Genomic DNA, 14837 nt, shown 5'->3' on the forward strand with positions numbered 1-14837 from the left:
GTAAATCAACTACACTTCAATACAAATTAATTTTTAAAAATGAATCAAAATAGTGGCTGCCCTAAGTCACTTGGGTTTAAAAGTTATGTAAACAACGGTTTTAGAGAAAGAGGGGAGGGGAGGGCTGTGCACACATGTCCCAGGTCACAGGCACATGGGCACTGGGAAGCCACATGGGCTCCAGCTGTCACCCCCAGAGGTGTTGACTCTATGGGGGAGGGGGAGTGGCCTTGTTTTGTGTCCTGGTGAGTAAATAAACCTCTATATCATAGTTACAGAGATCTTGGCTGCCACCTTTGTAAAGTTACATGAAGCAGTGTCTGCTGAACACAATAATTTGGGCTTCTTTTTAATATGCCTGCACACAAAAAAGATATAAAAGCAACAATACTGCACCATGTGGGAAGTCCAAAATCACAATCAACATATTGATACTTAACTCTGGGCTAAGCACAAAAGGGTACATTGCAGATACTGACAGATGAGCCATTGCATTCATTCAATAAGCATGTTTCATTTAGTTAGATCCACCCTTGTCTCTGACTCTTATCAAAGCGTCCCGCTCTAGAAACACTGATGCCAACCTCCTCTTCCTGCTCTTACTCCCCACCCCACCCCCAGGTTGGTTGACAATTTCTGCATCTGCGAAGGATACAGTGTGCCTCGCTGCCTCATGTATGAGATATATGTGGAGACCTGTGGGCAGAATGCTCAGAACCAAGTCAACCCAGCCATGTTTGGGAAGGTATGTTGTGAAGATAAAAATACAGTGTCCACTGAGTGAAAAAGTATGCAAGTTATTAATAATCGATGAGGAAATGCTGGGATTTATTTGGGTCTAAGTGGATATAACCGGCTTCACCCTGGAAACCAGCCAGATGGTTAGCCTACTTCCTCACACCTTCCCAAAGCCATCCCATCCTTTGTCCACACTTCATAGTGAGGAGCCAGGAAAGGGAAGGGGTGGGCTTACATTCACCAGAGAGAATACAGCTCTGGCAGCCCCAGACACCCCCAGCACCCAGCCAGGCTTGCCGGGTCACTGTTCCCTGCACGGGCATGCCACAGCTCAGGACCCCACAAGTGCTAAGAGCTGCCTTGTGAGGTCAAACAGCTGATCCTTCCCACAATTTGCTCATATCTAGAGAACTCTTGGGTTCCCAAAGGTTTCCTCTGGAGGTGAAGAGCTCTGTCAGGGGCTTTGTTTAGACCACACAATACGCATCTAACGTTAGCACAAGGATGGCCCATCTGAGACCCTCTAAGTCCAACAAATATTCATTGAGCAACTGCTACGGCAAGCACTGTTTTAGATGCCGAGAGTACAGTGGTTAACAGAGAACAGAGAGAAATTCCTGCCTTCACTGCACTTATTATTTTTTAATTTAAATTTAATCTATTTATGTATTTATTTTGTCTGCATGTGGGCGTTCTGTAGTTGCAGCAACCAGGGTTACTCTCTGCTTGTGATGCTCGGGTTTCTCAATGCAGTGGCTTCTCTTGTTGCAGAGCACGGCCTCTAGAGCGCAGGTCAGTCGTTGTGGCACATGGGTTTAATTGGTCTGTGGCATGTGGAATCTTCCCGGACGGACCAAGGGTCAAACCCATGTCCCCTACCTTGGCAGGCAGATTCTTAACCACTAGACCGCTGGGGAAGTCCTGCATTTATTATCAATATATTAGAGTTGATGGAGACAGATAAAGAATATAGAATATATCGTCTATCAGATTGTGTAAATGCTAAGTGGAGTAGAAGGAGTAAAGGGTCCGTGTGTGTGTCTGTGTGCGTGTGTATACGGGGGTGTGTGTTAGGGGAGGGCCTGTAATTTGAGGGGAGGCAAGAAGTAACATTTGAGTCCAGACTTCCAGAAGGTGAAGCAGTGAGTATGGGGCTATATGAGCAAAGAGCAGAGCAGGCAGAGCCAATGTGAAAGACGCGAGGCAGGAGGGGGCTGACACAGCAAGGAGGCTGCAGTGGTTGGAGGGCAGAGACCAGGGAGAGAGGATCAGAGGCTCAACTCTGGGAGGTGGGAGAAGCCCAGGTGTGTAGGGGTCAAATCCTGGGTGTATTTGGAAGACAGCCAGTAGGATTTGCTGATGGAAAGAATTAATAGAATCACAGAGTTTAATTGTTATTAAAATAACAATAATAACTTTCACATTGCATCATATTTACTTTCAATCTGGCTTTCAAGAATAGACAGAATCCACTCAAAACAAGTTAAGAGGAGAATTTTTATTATTATCATTTTTTAAATTTTATTTTGGCTGCACTGGGTCCTCATGGTGGCTTGTGGGCTTCTCTGATTGCAGCACTTGGGATTCATTGCCCTATGGTGTGTGGGATCTTAGTTCCTGAGCAGGGATTGAACCTTCATCCCCTGCATTGGAAGGTGGATTCTTAACCACTGGACCACCAAAGGTCTCAAAAGGAGAATTTTTTTAGAGGGATATCTCATTTAATCCAATTGCAAGAAGTTTGACCAGACCTCATGGAATCTAGTGCTGCCCAATAGAAATGTAATAGGAGCCAAATATATAATTTTTAAATATTCTAGATCCTCCTTTTAAAAGTTTTTAAGGTGAAATTAATTTTATAAATTTTAAATTTCATCCCAAATATTCAAAATACTATCGTTTCAAGATGGAATCAGTATTTAAAACTCCCTGAGTTGTTTTGTCCATTTTTCATGCTCGATCTCAAAAATCAGATGCGTTATTTTACACGTTGTTGTTGTTCAGTCACCTAGTCATGTCCGACTCTTTGCAACCCCGTGGACTGCAGCACACCAGGCCTCCCTGTCCCTCACCATCTCCCGTAATTTGCCCAAGTTCATACTCATTGCATCAGTATGCCGTCCAGCCATCTCATCCTCTGACGCCCTCTTCTTCTGCCCTCAATCTCTCCCAGCATCAGGGACTTTTCCAGTGAGTCGTCTGTTCGCATCAGATGACCAAAATACTGGAGCTTCAGCTTCAGTATCAGTCCTTCCAGTGAGTATTCAGAGTCCATCTCCCTGAAGATTGGCTGGTTTGATCTCTTTGCTCTCTAGGGTACTTCCAGGAGTCTCCTCCAGCACCACAGTTCAAAGGTGTTAATTCTTTGGTGTTCTGCCTTCTTTACCGTCCAGCTCTCACAACTGCACATGACTACTGGGAAGACCATAGCCTTGACCGTATGGACCCTTCCCCTGTACAGCCCATCAATCAGACCAGCCCATTTCAAGTGCTCAGTGGCCACATGTGGCTGGTGGGTCCCCTCTCAGACAACCTAGACTAGATTCTAAGTCACCAGGCATCTCCTCTCTCCCTCTGGTGTGTCTGTAAACCACAATGAGGCCGCTTCTCCTTCCAGACCTGCTCCAGGCCCCATCCCAGAAGTCAGCTTCCTCCCCCGGTGTCACGATTTCCCACGATGGCTGCTTGTATGGTGCTTGCTTCCCAAGATGCTTTACTTGACCTTCTGCCCCAGGGCCTGACTCTTAATCTGCAGGCAAGAGAGGCCTGCAGGAAGGATGGGTGGGTGGGAGGAAACAGTCGGCATCTTTAATGCTTGGTCTTGTGACAGCCATCAGCCAAGGCAGGTAGCATTAGAAGTCAAAGAACAAACCACAAATGACCAAGGTCAAGGTTCCCACAGCCTACTACAACGCTTGGGCAGTTGACTTCATTATGGACTTCATTCAGTTGACTTCATTCAGACCTCTTTCCACCTGTTATTCCCTCAAAATTATCCTTGTACTTCCAAAAGACCTTGGAGGTCACTGGTCCAACTCCATATCCAATGACAAGCCCTTCAAAGTCACCTCCAGCTGGGAGCTTTATATGAGAACAGAATGCCCTCTTGGGGCAGAGGCAGGCCTGGGACTCAGAGCTGTGAGGGGGCAGCGTGTTCCTATGTGTCCGTTACAAGGAAGTGACTCTTCCCCTGGGCAAACAGTCCTCCCCCAGGATCCGTGCTTGGCAAGCAGAGCACAGGCAGATGGAAGGCTGCCTGGCTCCTTGCAGGCCTTGGGGCAGCTCACAGCCTGCAGGATCAGACCCCCACAGGAGCCTCCTAGCTGGTGCTGAAATGACCTTAGGATGAGGAGCCTGCTCCTGGGCCACAGAGGTGTCAGTCCAGCTTCCCTCCGGTTTCCAGTCTTTCTTCCCTTCCTGTCTGCGGCCTTTCTCAGTGTTCCTCAGTGGACAGAGTGGAACTGGCTCCTGACATACCCTCACCTTCCATCCACTCACGGCCTGATTCTCTGTGGTTCTTCTGTTCTTTTAAACAATATGATAAGCATCTGTGAATCCACCACCCTGTAGGAACCATGTGGCCAGAAATCCCTCTCCCTGACTTCCCCAGCTCCTGGGAACCCCTTCATCATTATCTTGCCTTAATTTTTTTTTTTTTTTTAATTTTTTTGGCTGCATTGTGCAACATGTGGGAGCTTAGTTTTCCAACCAGGGATGGAACCCGTGGCCCTGCATGGGCAGCGTGGAGTCTTAACCTGGACCACCAGGGAAGTCCCTTTCTTGCCTTTTAAAAAAGAAGCTTAGTACATTTATATCATTTCTTTTTTTTAAAACTTTTGATCCCCTTAACCCTTGCCCTACCTCTCCTGTGACCTCTGGCAACAACCAGTCTGTTCTCTGTGATTAGTGAGTTTTTTTGTTTGTTTGTTTTTAGTTTTGCTTTTGTTTTGTCACTGTTTTTTAGATTCCACGTATAAGCAAGATCATAAAATCTTTGGCGTTCTCTATCTGACTTTTTATAGATTGCATTTCTTTTAAAAAGCCCAGTTTTAATTTTTGTGGCTTGAACTTTTTTTAGAAGGAAGATCATGTTATGTATCATCCTTGGGGACTTGTTCCACTTTACTCTTACATCAAGACTCCTCTGGATTCATTTGATGGCTGTGTAATATTTCAGTTGACTCATTCGCTCTCCTATTGATGAGCATTTGGGTTGGTTCCAGTTTTGCTATTGTGAACATTCACATGTGTCTGCTACTTTACACGTGGAGCTGTTCTCTTGGGCGTGTGCCTGGGGGTGAATTTGCAAGCTGATGGGTTCTTTGACATCATTTTCTGAAATGATGGCTCCCACTGGGCTCCCACGGGCAATTCTGTGAATTCCAGTGATGTTTCCAAAGCACTGATATTCACTTCTCCACTGAATATTCTTGGCTCCCAACTTTTAACTTCCCTGCCCATTTGTTTCATTATGACTTCAATGTATTGGTGTTTCTCTTCAAAGATAGGTTCCCCAAGGGTACAACTCTGTCTCAGGAGGGCTCAGGATGAAGCTTTTATTTTTATGCTGTTTTTTTTTCACTTTTTTGGGTACTAACCTTTTTATCCTCCCCTGCCATTATGTTGGTTTAAAGCTTGTGGTCAGCAAAAGTAACCCTTCACTATTTTTTTTTCCACACGAATTAGAAGTAAGGTGGCTCAGTGATGAAGAATCCACCTGCCAATGCAGGAGACACAGGAGATGCGGGTTCAATTCCTGGGTTGGGAAGATCCCCTGGAGTAGGAAATGGCAACCCACTCCAGTATTCTTGCTGGGAAATCTCACGGACAGAGAAGCCTGGTGGGCTACAGTCCTGGGGGTCACAAAAGAGTCGGACAACACTGAGAGACTGGGCACAGGCCTCCCAAAACTGTTTTGTAAACTGTAAAACACTCCAGATAAATATTTTGTCCTTGTTATCCGATTGTTGTCCATGCAGATGGGTGTTGGAACCCAAGAGTGGTTGTTTCCTTATTCCAAGCTGTAGCTTCTTAGTTCTGACCTGCTGAATCTTCTAGACTCAGAGTCATCCAGCCATGTCAGCTGCTGAAGCTCACACATATCCCTCCCTCAATAAATCAAAAGTGATATGGGCACGAACGAGGTGTTAGGCTCTGGAGCTCCCTGGATGTCTCTGGGTGAGGTTTTCCAACCCACCAGGAACCCCCCAGCTGTCTTATCACTCAGCCCACATTTTGCCCTTTCATCACTCAACACATTGGGACGTTTCCTCTAAGGCTTTTGAGTCTGGGCATCCTGGCACTACAGCACTTTGCTTATCTGGCAGCCTTATCAGATGGGAGTGGGGTGACTTGAGCTTGACACATTTGGGCTCTGGATCATCCCTGCCTCCTTTTTTAAGAAACCTAAGGCTCCTGTTCAAAACCTGTCTTCGATTTTCTTCTCAGTCGTTTTTCCTCCATGGTGGTCCCACTGCAGTGTTCTGAAGGAAGTGTAAAAAAGAGCCTCTGGTATGCGATGGAGGGCATTTGTCCAGCGTTTTTGATCTTCCGACTTCCCTTCAAATCCATCCCCCAAGACACTGGGGTCCTGGCTTTCAGTTCCTGTTGGGAATTTGCCCAGAGAATGAGCCAGTTCGGTGGTGCTGGTCTTGGAAAGGGACTCTGAGTTGCTGAATATGTGACTCAAAGAAGGGAGAGGAAGGGGAAAAGGATGTGATCCCAAAGCTTGTTTACAAGAGAAACAACAAAATACCCACTTCTCACTTCCTGCCTCCTCCCCTGGGAATAGAATTGATTCCAGGTTCCACATAAGTTCCTGTGCAGATGGTGGGGTGTTTCTCGCTCTGCTCCACAGTCCCGGGTACATGACGGGTCATCTCACTCCCAGTGCAAGTAACAGGCTTACGTGGATGAGGAAACTTCCCAAACGCTGACTTCCTTTTTTTTGAAGTAACATTTCCTGATGCTTTTCTGATTATGAAATAATACATTCCCTTAATAGAAAATGTGGAGATTTGAGAAACGTGTACTAAAGAAGGCAAATGTTGGCCATGGCCTCATTGTCCAGAGATGCAGCCTGACCTCCCTAGAAATCCTTGGGCAATACAAAGCCCCGTTGTCATGCTAGTTTGCCAGAGGGTACCTGTCTAACAAGGTCCAGCCCCATGTGACATCCACACTCTGAGCTGAGGTTAAAGTGGAATGGTTTCCCCAATCCTCCAGCAAGGCTTCTCATGAGCAGACTACTAGGAATGGGGACCTCCTTTTCCTCCCTCCCCTCTCCCGCCACCTCTCTGGGTTTTGGGAGAAGTAAAAGTGGATGGAAAATTTCTACCACACATCTTCACATTTGGGGGCTAAGCAGACCCTTGTCTCCTGGTTCCCCTGGTGGCTTCTGCAGGGCAACCCTTGAGAATATTCTAGAATGCATCCCTGGCTTTAGTGAATGACTCATTCCAAAGCCTGACTGCCCATCCTGGGTCCTTGCTAGGCAGAATCTGGGGCCTCTCACCTGTCAGCTCTTTTTTTTAATGAGGACCTTTTTTTTTTAAGTTTATATTGAACTTGTTACACTAGTGCTTCTGTTTCATGTTTTGGTTTTTTGGCAGTGAAGCATGTGGGATCTTAGCTTCCTGACCAGGAATCAAACCCGCACCCTCTGCATTGGAAGGCAAACTCTTAACCACAGGACTGCCCGGGACGTCCCCTACCTGTCAGCTCTTTATCACCTGTGGCCAGCGTCTGGCTGTGGAAGCTTCTCAGCCATAGTTGTCTGCGGGTGTGTTGGAGCCAGGGCAGCGACCACACGCCTCAGCCTGCCCCCAAGGCCACTGGCCAGCTGTCTCTCGTTGACTTGGAGTCCTGTGCCCAAGCCAGACATTGAACGCAGGGGCCTCAACATCAGTCCTTGATGCTAATTCTTGAGTCTTCTTCCCCAGGGTCTGAGGTGATTGGACCACTCCATCCTACCCACTCTTCACAGGTCGAGGGGTGATCTGTGGGAGCCCCGAGGGAGAGAGGCTCTGAGGGAGCTGTGAGCAAGATAAGGCCTGAAGGAGCCCTGAGCGAGCAAGGCTCTGAGGGAGGGCTGGGGGAGGGAGAGTCTGGGGGAGCACGGCTCTGGGGGAGCTGGAGTGAGGGAGGGTCTGGTGGTCCAAGGGAGCTGTGGTGAAGAGAGGCCCTGAGGGAGCGCTGAGGGACAGCGGGTCTGAGGGTCTGAGGGAGCTGTGAAAGAGAGAGACTCTATAGGATCTCTTGATGAGGGGTTTTTTTGAGGCAGCTCTGAGTGAGGGAAGCTCTGAGGGAGCTGTGATGAAGAGGCTCCGAGGGAGCGCTGAGTGATGGTGGGTCTGAGGGAGCGCTGAGTGAGGAAGGGTCCTCGGGAGCTCTGAGTGGAAAAGGGTGCGAGGGTGAGGGAGCTCTGGAGGTTTGCTGCTCTGAGTTAGCTCTGAGGAAGAGAGGGTCTGAGGGAGCTCGGGGTGAGGGTGGGTCTGAGGCAGCTGTGAGGGAGGGAAGCCCTGAGGCTCTGAGGAGCTCTCTCCTGTCACTTATGTTTCGTGTCAGTTTAGGTTATTCTTCCTTGATTTGGCCTCATGACTTTGGTGTTAATTGTGCCAGACCTAAAGCAATTATACTCCAATTAAAATATATGTAAAGTAACTATGGAAAAAAATAATGTTCCAGACCTGCCCTCCCCTCCCTTTCTGAGCCTCCACACCTGGTCTGGCGTGGGCGGGGGAAAGTGAGGAAGCCTTCCCGTAGGAAGAGGTAGGGTCTGAGGCAGGCAGGAGAAATGTTTCATGACATGCCAATCCTCCCACTTGGAAGCTGAGAATAAAAGAGAGAGGGAGGCAGACCCAGAGACATAGAGAATATGGATGAAATCATCACGTGGCCGCCTGGAACATCCTGCCTTTCTGCTCTGTCGTTTTGTAATTTTACCAGGGTACGGGATTTCCCTTTTTAACAGTCATGCACTTGGATACTATGTTTGTCACGGACCTTTAGACAGAACAGACTTCTGGTTTTTAAAAAATGTAATTGGTCATAGATATCATATCAGTACTAACAGAATGTACATCAGAAAGATAGTGGGTAGGGAGGGAGGTGGGAGGGAGGCTCAGGAGGAAGGAGACATATGTATACTGAGGGCTGATTCATGCTGATGTTTCACAGAAACCAACACAGTACTGTAAAGCAAGCATCCTTCAATTAAAAATAAATAATTTTTTTAAAAAAGATAGTGGGGATGGGGACTTCCCTGGTGGTGCAGTGGTTAGGACTCTGCCCTCCCAATGCAGGTTTGATCCCTGGTCAGAAAACTAAGATTCCGCAAGTCACTTGGCATGGCCAAAAATAAATAAATGATGGGGGGAGGAAACATTGAGTCAGAAATAGCTCTCATTTAATATTGTGTAACATTTGCTAGCAAAATCTTTCAAATGAAAAGTAAATGAATAAATTTTAAAATGAAAATGCCAATCACATTGGAAAAAGGTAACTAACATGATGGACTGTTCTGCAGTGTTAGTAATTCCCTGTTCTTAGAGGATTTTTAATGACAAGGGGAAATATTTATAGTACAAGGTAGAGGAAGAAAGTGGGAAGCAGGGCTGCTAACACAGGAATTGTGATGATGCCCGTGTTTCCAGTGTAGACTTGCAGAAACCACTTGCACAGTGAGGCTTTGGGAAAAAGTCAGGCATGAGCTGCATTGGAGTTTATGTGGTGGTTTCCTTGGAGTGGTGTGTTTCCTTCTTTATACTTGTCTGGTTATTCCAAATTTCATTTATTTATATTTTCTTGATGATTAGAAAAGAGGGAATACAGTTTAAACATGGCAAGAGATGAAGCTGAAAGTTCTATTTCTAAATTTTCAAATTGCAACTTCAAGTCTAACTTATTCTTTTAGCTCGTACGCTTGGTTTTCCCTGATCTTGGCACCCGGAGGCTGGGAACGAGAGGCAGTGCCAGGTAGGTTGATCATTTTGGTTTTATTCTAAATGTTAAAAACATACATTCTGAAAAATTACAAAATGGATGACCAAAAAGTGCAAAACCAAACAAACTATAAATATCAGCTCTTCCCAAAGAATTCCCATAATTAGATGAAATTCCCGGTGCCTGATACAATTCAGGTGATGCCAGAACCGAATTTGAGTCTCTACCGTCTCAAGAGATTGTGTTTACGTACAAAAGTCACAGTGTATTTTTCTGTTTCAACACTCTCAGTGTTTAGACATGTAAATGTCCGATAGTTCAGTAATGATAGCCCTAGAACAATAAAACTATTTTAATTACTCTTTGAACTAAAATTGCTAAGTGTTCCATCTAATTCGCATATTTGAATTATATTCAAGAGACTAAGGTACCCAGGTGATATTTTTAACACAAAAGGAAATTCCAGCATTATCGGGTACATCCTGTTATAATTATCACTCAGTTGTCATTGTTACTTGTTGTTTGTTTTAAATCAAGAAAAATCAGGAGAAATTAGTGAGAGCAAGAAATCACTAAGAAGGGACAGAAGCCAAGTTAAAGGAAGGGCTTGCCACCTATGAAGGAGTTGAAGGCTTGGGAAGTGTTTGCCAAGTTAAGCATTGGGCAATAGTTAATTTGAAAAAAAGTTTTGTTGGGCTGCCATGAGCCCATACAAGCTGCTGCCTTTCCTGGGCTTAGCAGAGGAAGAACCAAACTTCCTTCTGGGGGTTTGAGAACCTGAGTCCATTCAGCAGAGGGAACACTGGCGTTGGTCTGCATTTCTTTGAGAAGGTCGATGGCAGAGACAACAGGAGGCTTTCACTGTGGCATCTCTCAGGTTCAAGTGTCATAAGTCGGGAAAGCAGAGGAGGACATACGTGAGCTTGTTTCAAATCCGGTGCATGTGAGATAGTATGAATGGTCCACCTACCAGAGCCCAGGCAGGCTGAATGGCTGATTAGCTTTTCCTTGATAAATGGGGTCAGTGATGAAACCCAGAGAACAGCTCTAAGTCTTCCTTGGCTAGTCTGTCCTGTCTCTTCTCTAAAGCCCACTTAGTGGTTGGACACCATCTTTAAGATGCTTTATTAAGATGGTGTTTAAGACCGTGTTTATTTTTCAGGTATCATTACGACGGAATCTGTATCAAGAGAAGTTCTTTCTTCTACGCCCAGTATTGCTACCTTCTGGGTGAAAAAAGGTGTCCCAGGTTAGTACCTGTCACTTAGGTATTTTGGTCATAGGTCACAGCCTGATTCGTATTAGGACCATTTGTACTTGAGTTGACTCGAACTGGCTCTTTGGCTGTTGTGCCAGTCATCCTTCTTAAGGCTGGAAATGTGCCCATCACATCAGCATGCCCCTGACATGGGCAGCGCCAATCTCTGCCAATGTCATCTGCCAGAGAAATGTCTACCGCCTTCACTTCCTCAGTTACGGTTCATTTTCACCATCATCTCAACAGCCAGGGCCATTTTGCACTGTCTTTGTTCTTCTCCTCTGTCACGTTTGACAGAATTGGCCACGTCCTTCTTGAAATTTCCTTTAGCCCTCAGGACTCTGTGTCATCCAGTCCCTTCCCTAGAATGAGCCCTTCTTGGTCTCCTGACCTCTCCCCTCCCCACCAGGGCAGGCATCTCCCAGAGACCTGAAGCTTCATCATTAATGATGTTTTTCCTACACGTTGACCCCAGGGCACCGCATTCTTTTCTGTCTTTCACCTACCACTCCCTCCATGGACGAGTCCTCCTTCTGAATCACTTCTCCTGCTCCTCATCTCACCCACCCCTGGAGATGTTCTGTTTGGCCGTCTCCTGGATGTTTCCATCCAGAGGACCCACTGGTACCTCCCACTGAAGGTGGAGAAATTTAACTTAATTCTCTCCCTCCCGTCACCTCTGCCTCTTGACGTCCTCATTTCCATCTATGATCCCAAGAGATGGAACCTATGTAGAGGGTCACCCCAAAGCCCTCCCTGACTCCCTCGGGTCACAAGTCCTGTTAATTGTACCCCCTTCTGGGTCTCCTGATGGCTCTTTCTGGTTACAGTTATTTCCTGTATGTCCTCGTCATCTTACATCAAGATTATTTTCATGGGTCCTGTATAAATTCCCTCTCTTCACCTCACCACTCTCTGAACACAGCCATGAGACTAACCTGCCCCCCGTTCTTCAGTTTTTCTCTTTCTTGCTCAGAAATCTCAGGAGCTTGCTCTTACCTCCTGCGTAGAGCCTACAGCCCGCTCTTCCCAGACTGGTGTCCGTCCCCAGCCCCTTCTGTAGGCACTTCTCATGCACGTTGCCAGTTTCCCCCTAATGCACAGCCTTGGTTTCAGCCATGCTGGCTTTGCTCTGGGGACATCAGATGTGTGTCTGTCTTGGCTCCCATCATCCCGTCCTTGCAAGACGTCATACTGTCTCTCAATCCAACTATCAATCCAACAGCTTGGATGAATCCCCAGGGAATTACAGAGTGGAGAAAACCATCTCAAAGGGTTCCATGATGTGTGATTTCATTTATAAAACATATTGAAATGACAAAGTTTTTTTTTCTTTTCTATTTGAAGGGTAGTTGATTTACAATGTTGTGTTAGTTTTTAAGTGTAGAGCACAAGGATTCAGTTACACACACACATATATTATTCTCTTTCATATTCTTTTCCGATGTGGTTTATCACAGAATATTGAATACAGCTCCCTGTGTTCTACAGTAGGACCTTCTTTATCCATCCTATATAATAGTTTGCATCTGCTAATCCCACACTCCCAAATCCATGCTTCCCCGACCCCGCTTGCCTTTGACTACCTCATCTGTTCTCTATGTCTGTGTCCCTGTTCGTGTCTTATAGAGTAGTTTCTTTGTGTCATATTTCAAGTTCCACAAATAAGTGATCTCATGTGGTATTTGTGAAAGGACAAAATTTCCGAAATGGAGGACAGCTTCCTCCTCGCCTGGAGTCAGGGACGTGGGGCTGAGGGAGCGGGGTTGGGTTACAGGGCAGAGCCCTGGTCACCTTGTAATGGAGCACACACACTGCATCTCATCCGTGGTGTTGGGTGCAAGCATTTCCATAGGCGAACTACATGCTCACATGCAAAAGTGAGTTTAAGTAAAACTTGGGAAATCCTAGTAAGATCAGTGAGTTTGTATCAGTGTCAAAACCCAGGTTGTGACATTGTACTAGAGTTTGGCAGGATGTCTCACCACTGGGGGCGATCAGGCTGGGGGTAAAATGGAGCTCTCTGAATGATTGTTTTATTTTTTATTGGAGCATAATTGCTTTATAATGTTGTGTTAGGTTCTGCTGTACAATGAAATGATTCAGCCATAAGTATTCATACATCCCCTCACTCTTGGACCTCCCTCCTTTCCCCTCGCCCCATCTGCACCCCTCTAGGTTATCACAGAGTGGAGTAAGTCAGGAAAAGAAAAACAAATATCGTATATTAATGCATATATGTGGAATCTAGAAAAATGGTGGTGATGAACCTGTTTGCAGGGCAGGAGTAGAGACACAGACATACAGAACAGACATGTGGACATAGCAGGGGAGGGGAGGGTGGGGAGAATTGAGAGAGTAGAATTGACATGTATATACTACCGTGTGTGAAATAGATAGCTGGGGCCTGCTGTCAGCAGGGAGCTCTGCGTGGTACCCGGAATGATTTCTTACTACTGCTACCTACATTACAAATCATGCATCAAGCCTGACCCTTCAGTCCAGGAAAACATGTGATGACAGGTCCTAGGAAGTGGCGAGTCTTACCCTGAGTCTTCTGCTGACATCCGTTCCCCTGTCGGCAGTTAGGGTCTAGAATGTCCCTGAGTCTCAGAGCCCTCCTCACTCTAGCCTCTGTGTGTGTGTGTGTGTGTGTGTGTGTGTGTGTGTGTGTGTGTGCGCGCGCGCACGCATGCATGCTGTGTGTGGGTGTGTGGGTGTGTGTGTTGAGGGGCCGGTGTGTGTGTGGGGGGGTGGACAGGTAGCACAGATGTTCGCACGGTGCCCTAACCAAGCACCTGCCCCCTATCCTCACACACCTGGAAGTAGGCTGCCCCTCGGGCAGGTTGCTATGTCCGCCCAGGGCACACCCTCAGGTCCCGCTGTTAAGAGCTCGCTAGCATTCAGAACCCGGAGGGGATCCCCCAGCCAGCCACAGACCAGCATCTTCCTTGTACCCCAGAGTGACAGCTCCAGTGAGCCAGGCACTTCTCTGAGGGTGCAGCCAACTGAGGTCTGATTTACACTTTCCTGCTAATATTTGCCTCAGGAAGGAAAAGGCATCTGGATTTTTCAAGGGCACCATTTTTTTTTTCCTGGACCTCATGTTAAGGAAAGCAATGGAAACCACGGATGAGAGCATCAGCATAGAGATTTGGCTGGGAGCCAGGCTGGTGGCCAGCCGGAGTCCCTTAAGGGACTCTGGGGTTTTTTTGCTTTCTCATCACTGCCACCACCAGGCACTGCAGAAAAAGCAGGTGATCTAATTAAAATCAGTTTAGTCTTGAGATAAGCCCCTGTCTCCTCCCTGTCTCCCCATATTGTCCCTCCGAGCCCCTTCAGAGGAGAAATTCTACCGTCAGCTCTCTGCCACCATCCACCCCGCCCTCTCCCCCATGCCAGTGGCTTAGCAGGAGGACAGGATCCCTAGCCAGGGACCTCTTTCACCAGACTCCTCAAAGGGGGTCCAGGAGCAAGCAGTCCTGGTGTCAACAGCGTTTGTTTTCCCCGGGGGTGAGGGAGGGGCAGGCAGCGGGTGGACGACCCTGTTGTGGTGGATCCCACTGAAAACTGCTGAAGCAGCGTTTCCAAGAAGAGACCAAGACTTGATTTGCAAAACCAACGAGCAGCTTGAGGCTTTTTTTTTTTTTTTAAGGAAAATGACTATAAATATGCAGCGTGTGCCAAATGCAAAGGAGTCCTTTCCCAACTCCAGGGCACTCCCTGCCCTGCTCCCCTCTCCAGGGGCAGACCTCCCCAGATCCCAGTCTTGTTTAGCTGGCAGCCGGACCAAGCCCTGGACCAGGGTCTAAGCGCTGACCTAGAAATTCTTGGAGAATGGAGGCCAAAGTATAAAATGCTCTGTTATCATCAGGGGAAGGGGAGGGAAATGGAAAGA

At 46.9% G+C, this 14837-nt stretch overlaps 1 protein-coding gene across 1 annotated transcript in view; it reads left to right on the forward strand.

Moving 5' to 3' along the window:
* The first annotated feature begins 621 nt into the window (after nucleotides 1-621).
* The window catches only part of RFX8 (regulatory factor X8), a 46102-nt gene continuing 31886 nt past the window's right edge, over nucleotides 622-14837 (forward strand). Inside the window, exons 1-3 of the mRNA XM_061156129.1 lie at nucleotides 622-745; nucleotides 9653-9714; nucleotides 10844-10930. Coding sequence (XP_061012112.1) covers nucleotides 674-745; nucleotides 9653-9714; nucleotides 10844-10930 — 221 coding nt within the window. The 5' untranslated portion in view covers nucleotides 622-673. The remainder of the gene's footprint in view (nucleotides 746-9652; nucleotides 9715-10843; nucleotides 10931-14837) is intronic.

The sequence above is a fragment of the Dama dama genome, chromosome 11 (genome assembly GCF_033118175.1).
Source record: "Dama dama isolate Ldn47 chromosome 11, ASM3311817v1, whole genome shotgun sequence".
Classification (NCBI taxonomy): Eukaryota; Metazoa; Chordata; class Mammalia; order Artiodactyla; family Cervidae; genus Dama; species Dama dama.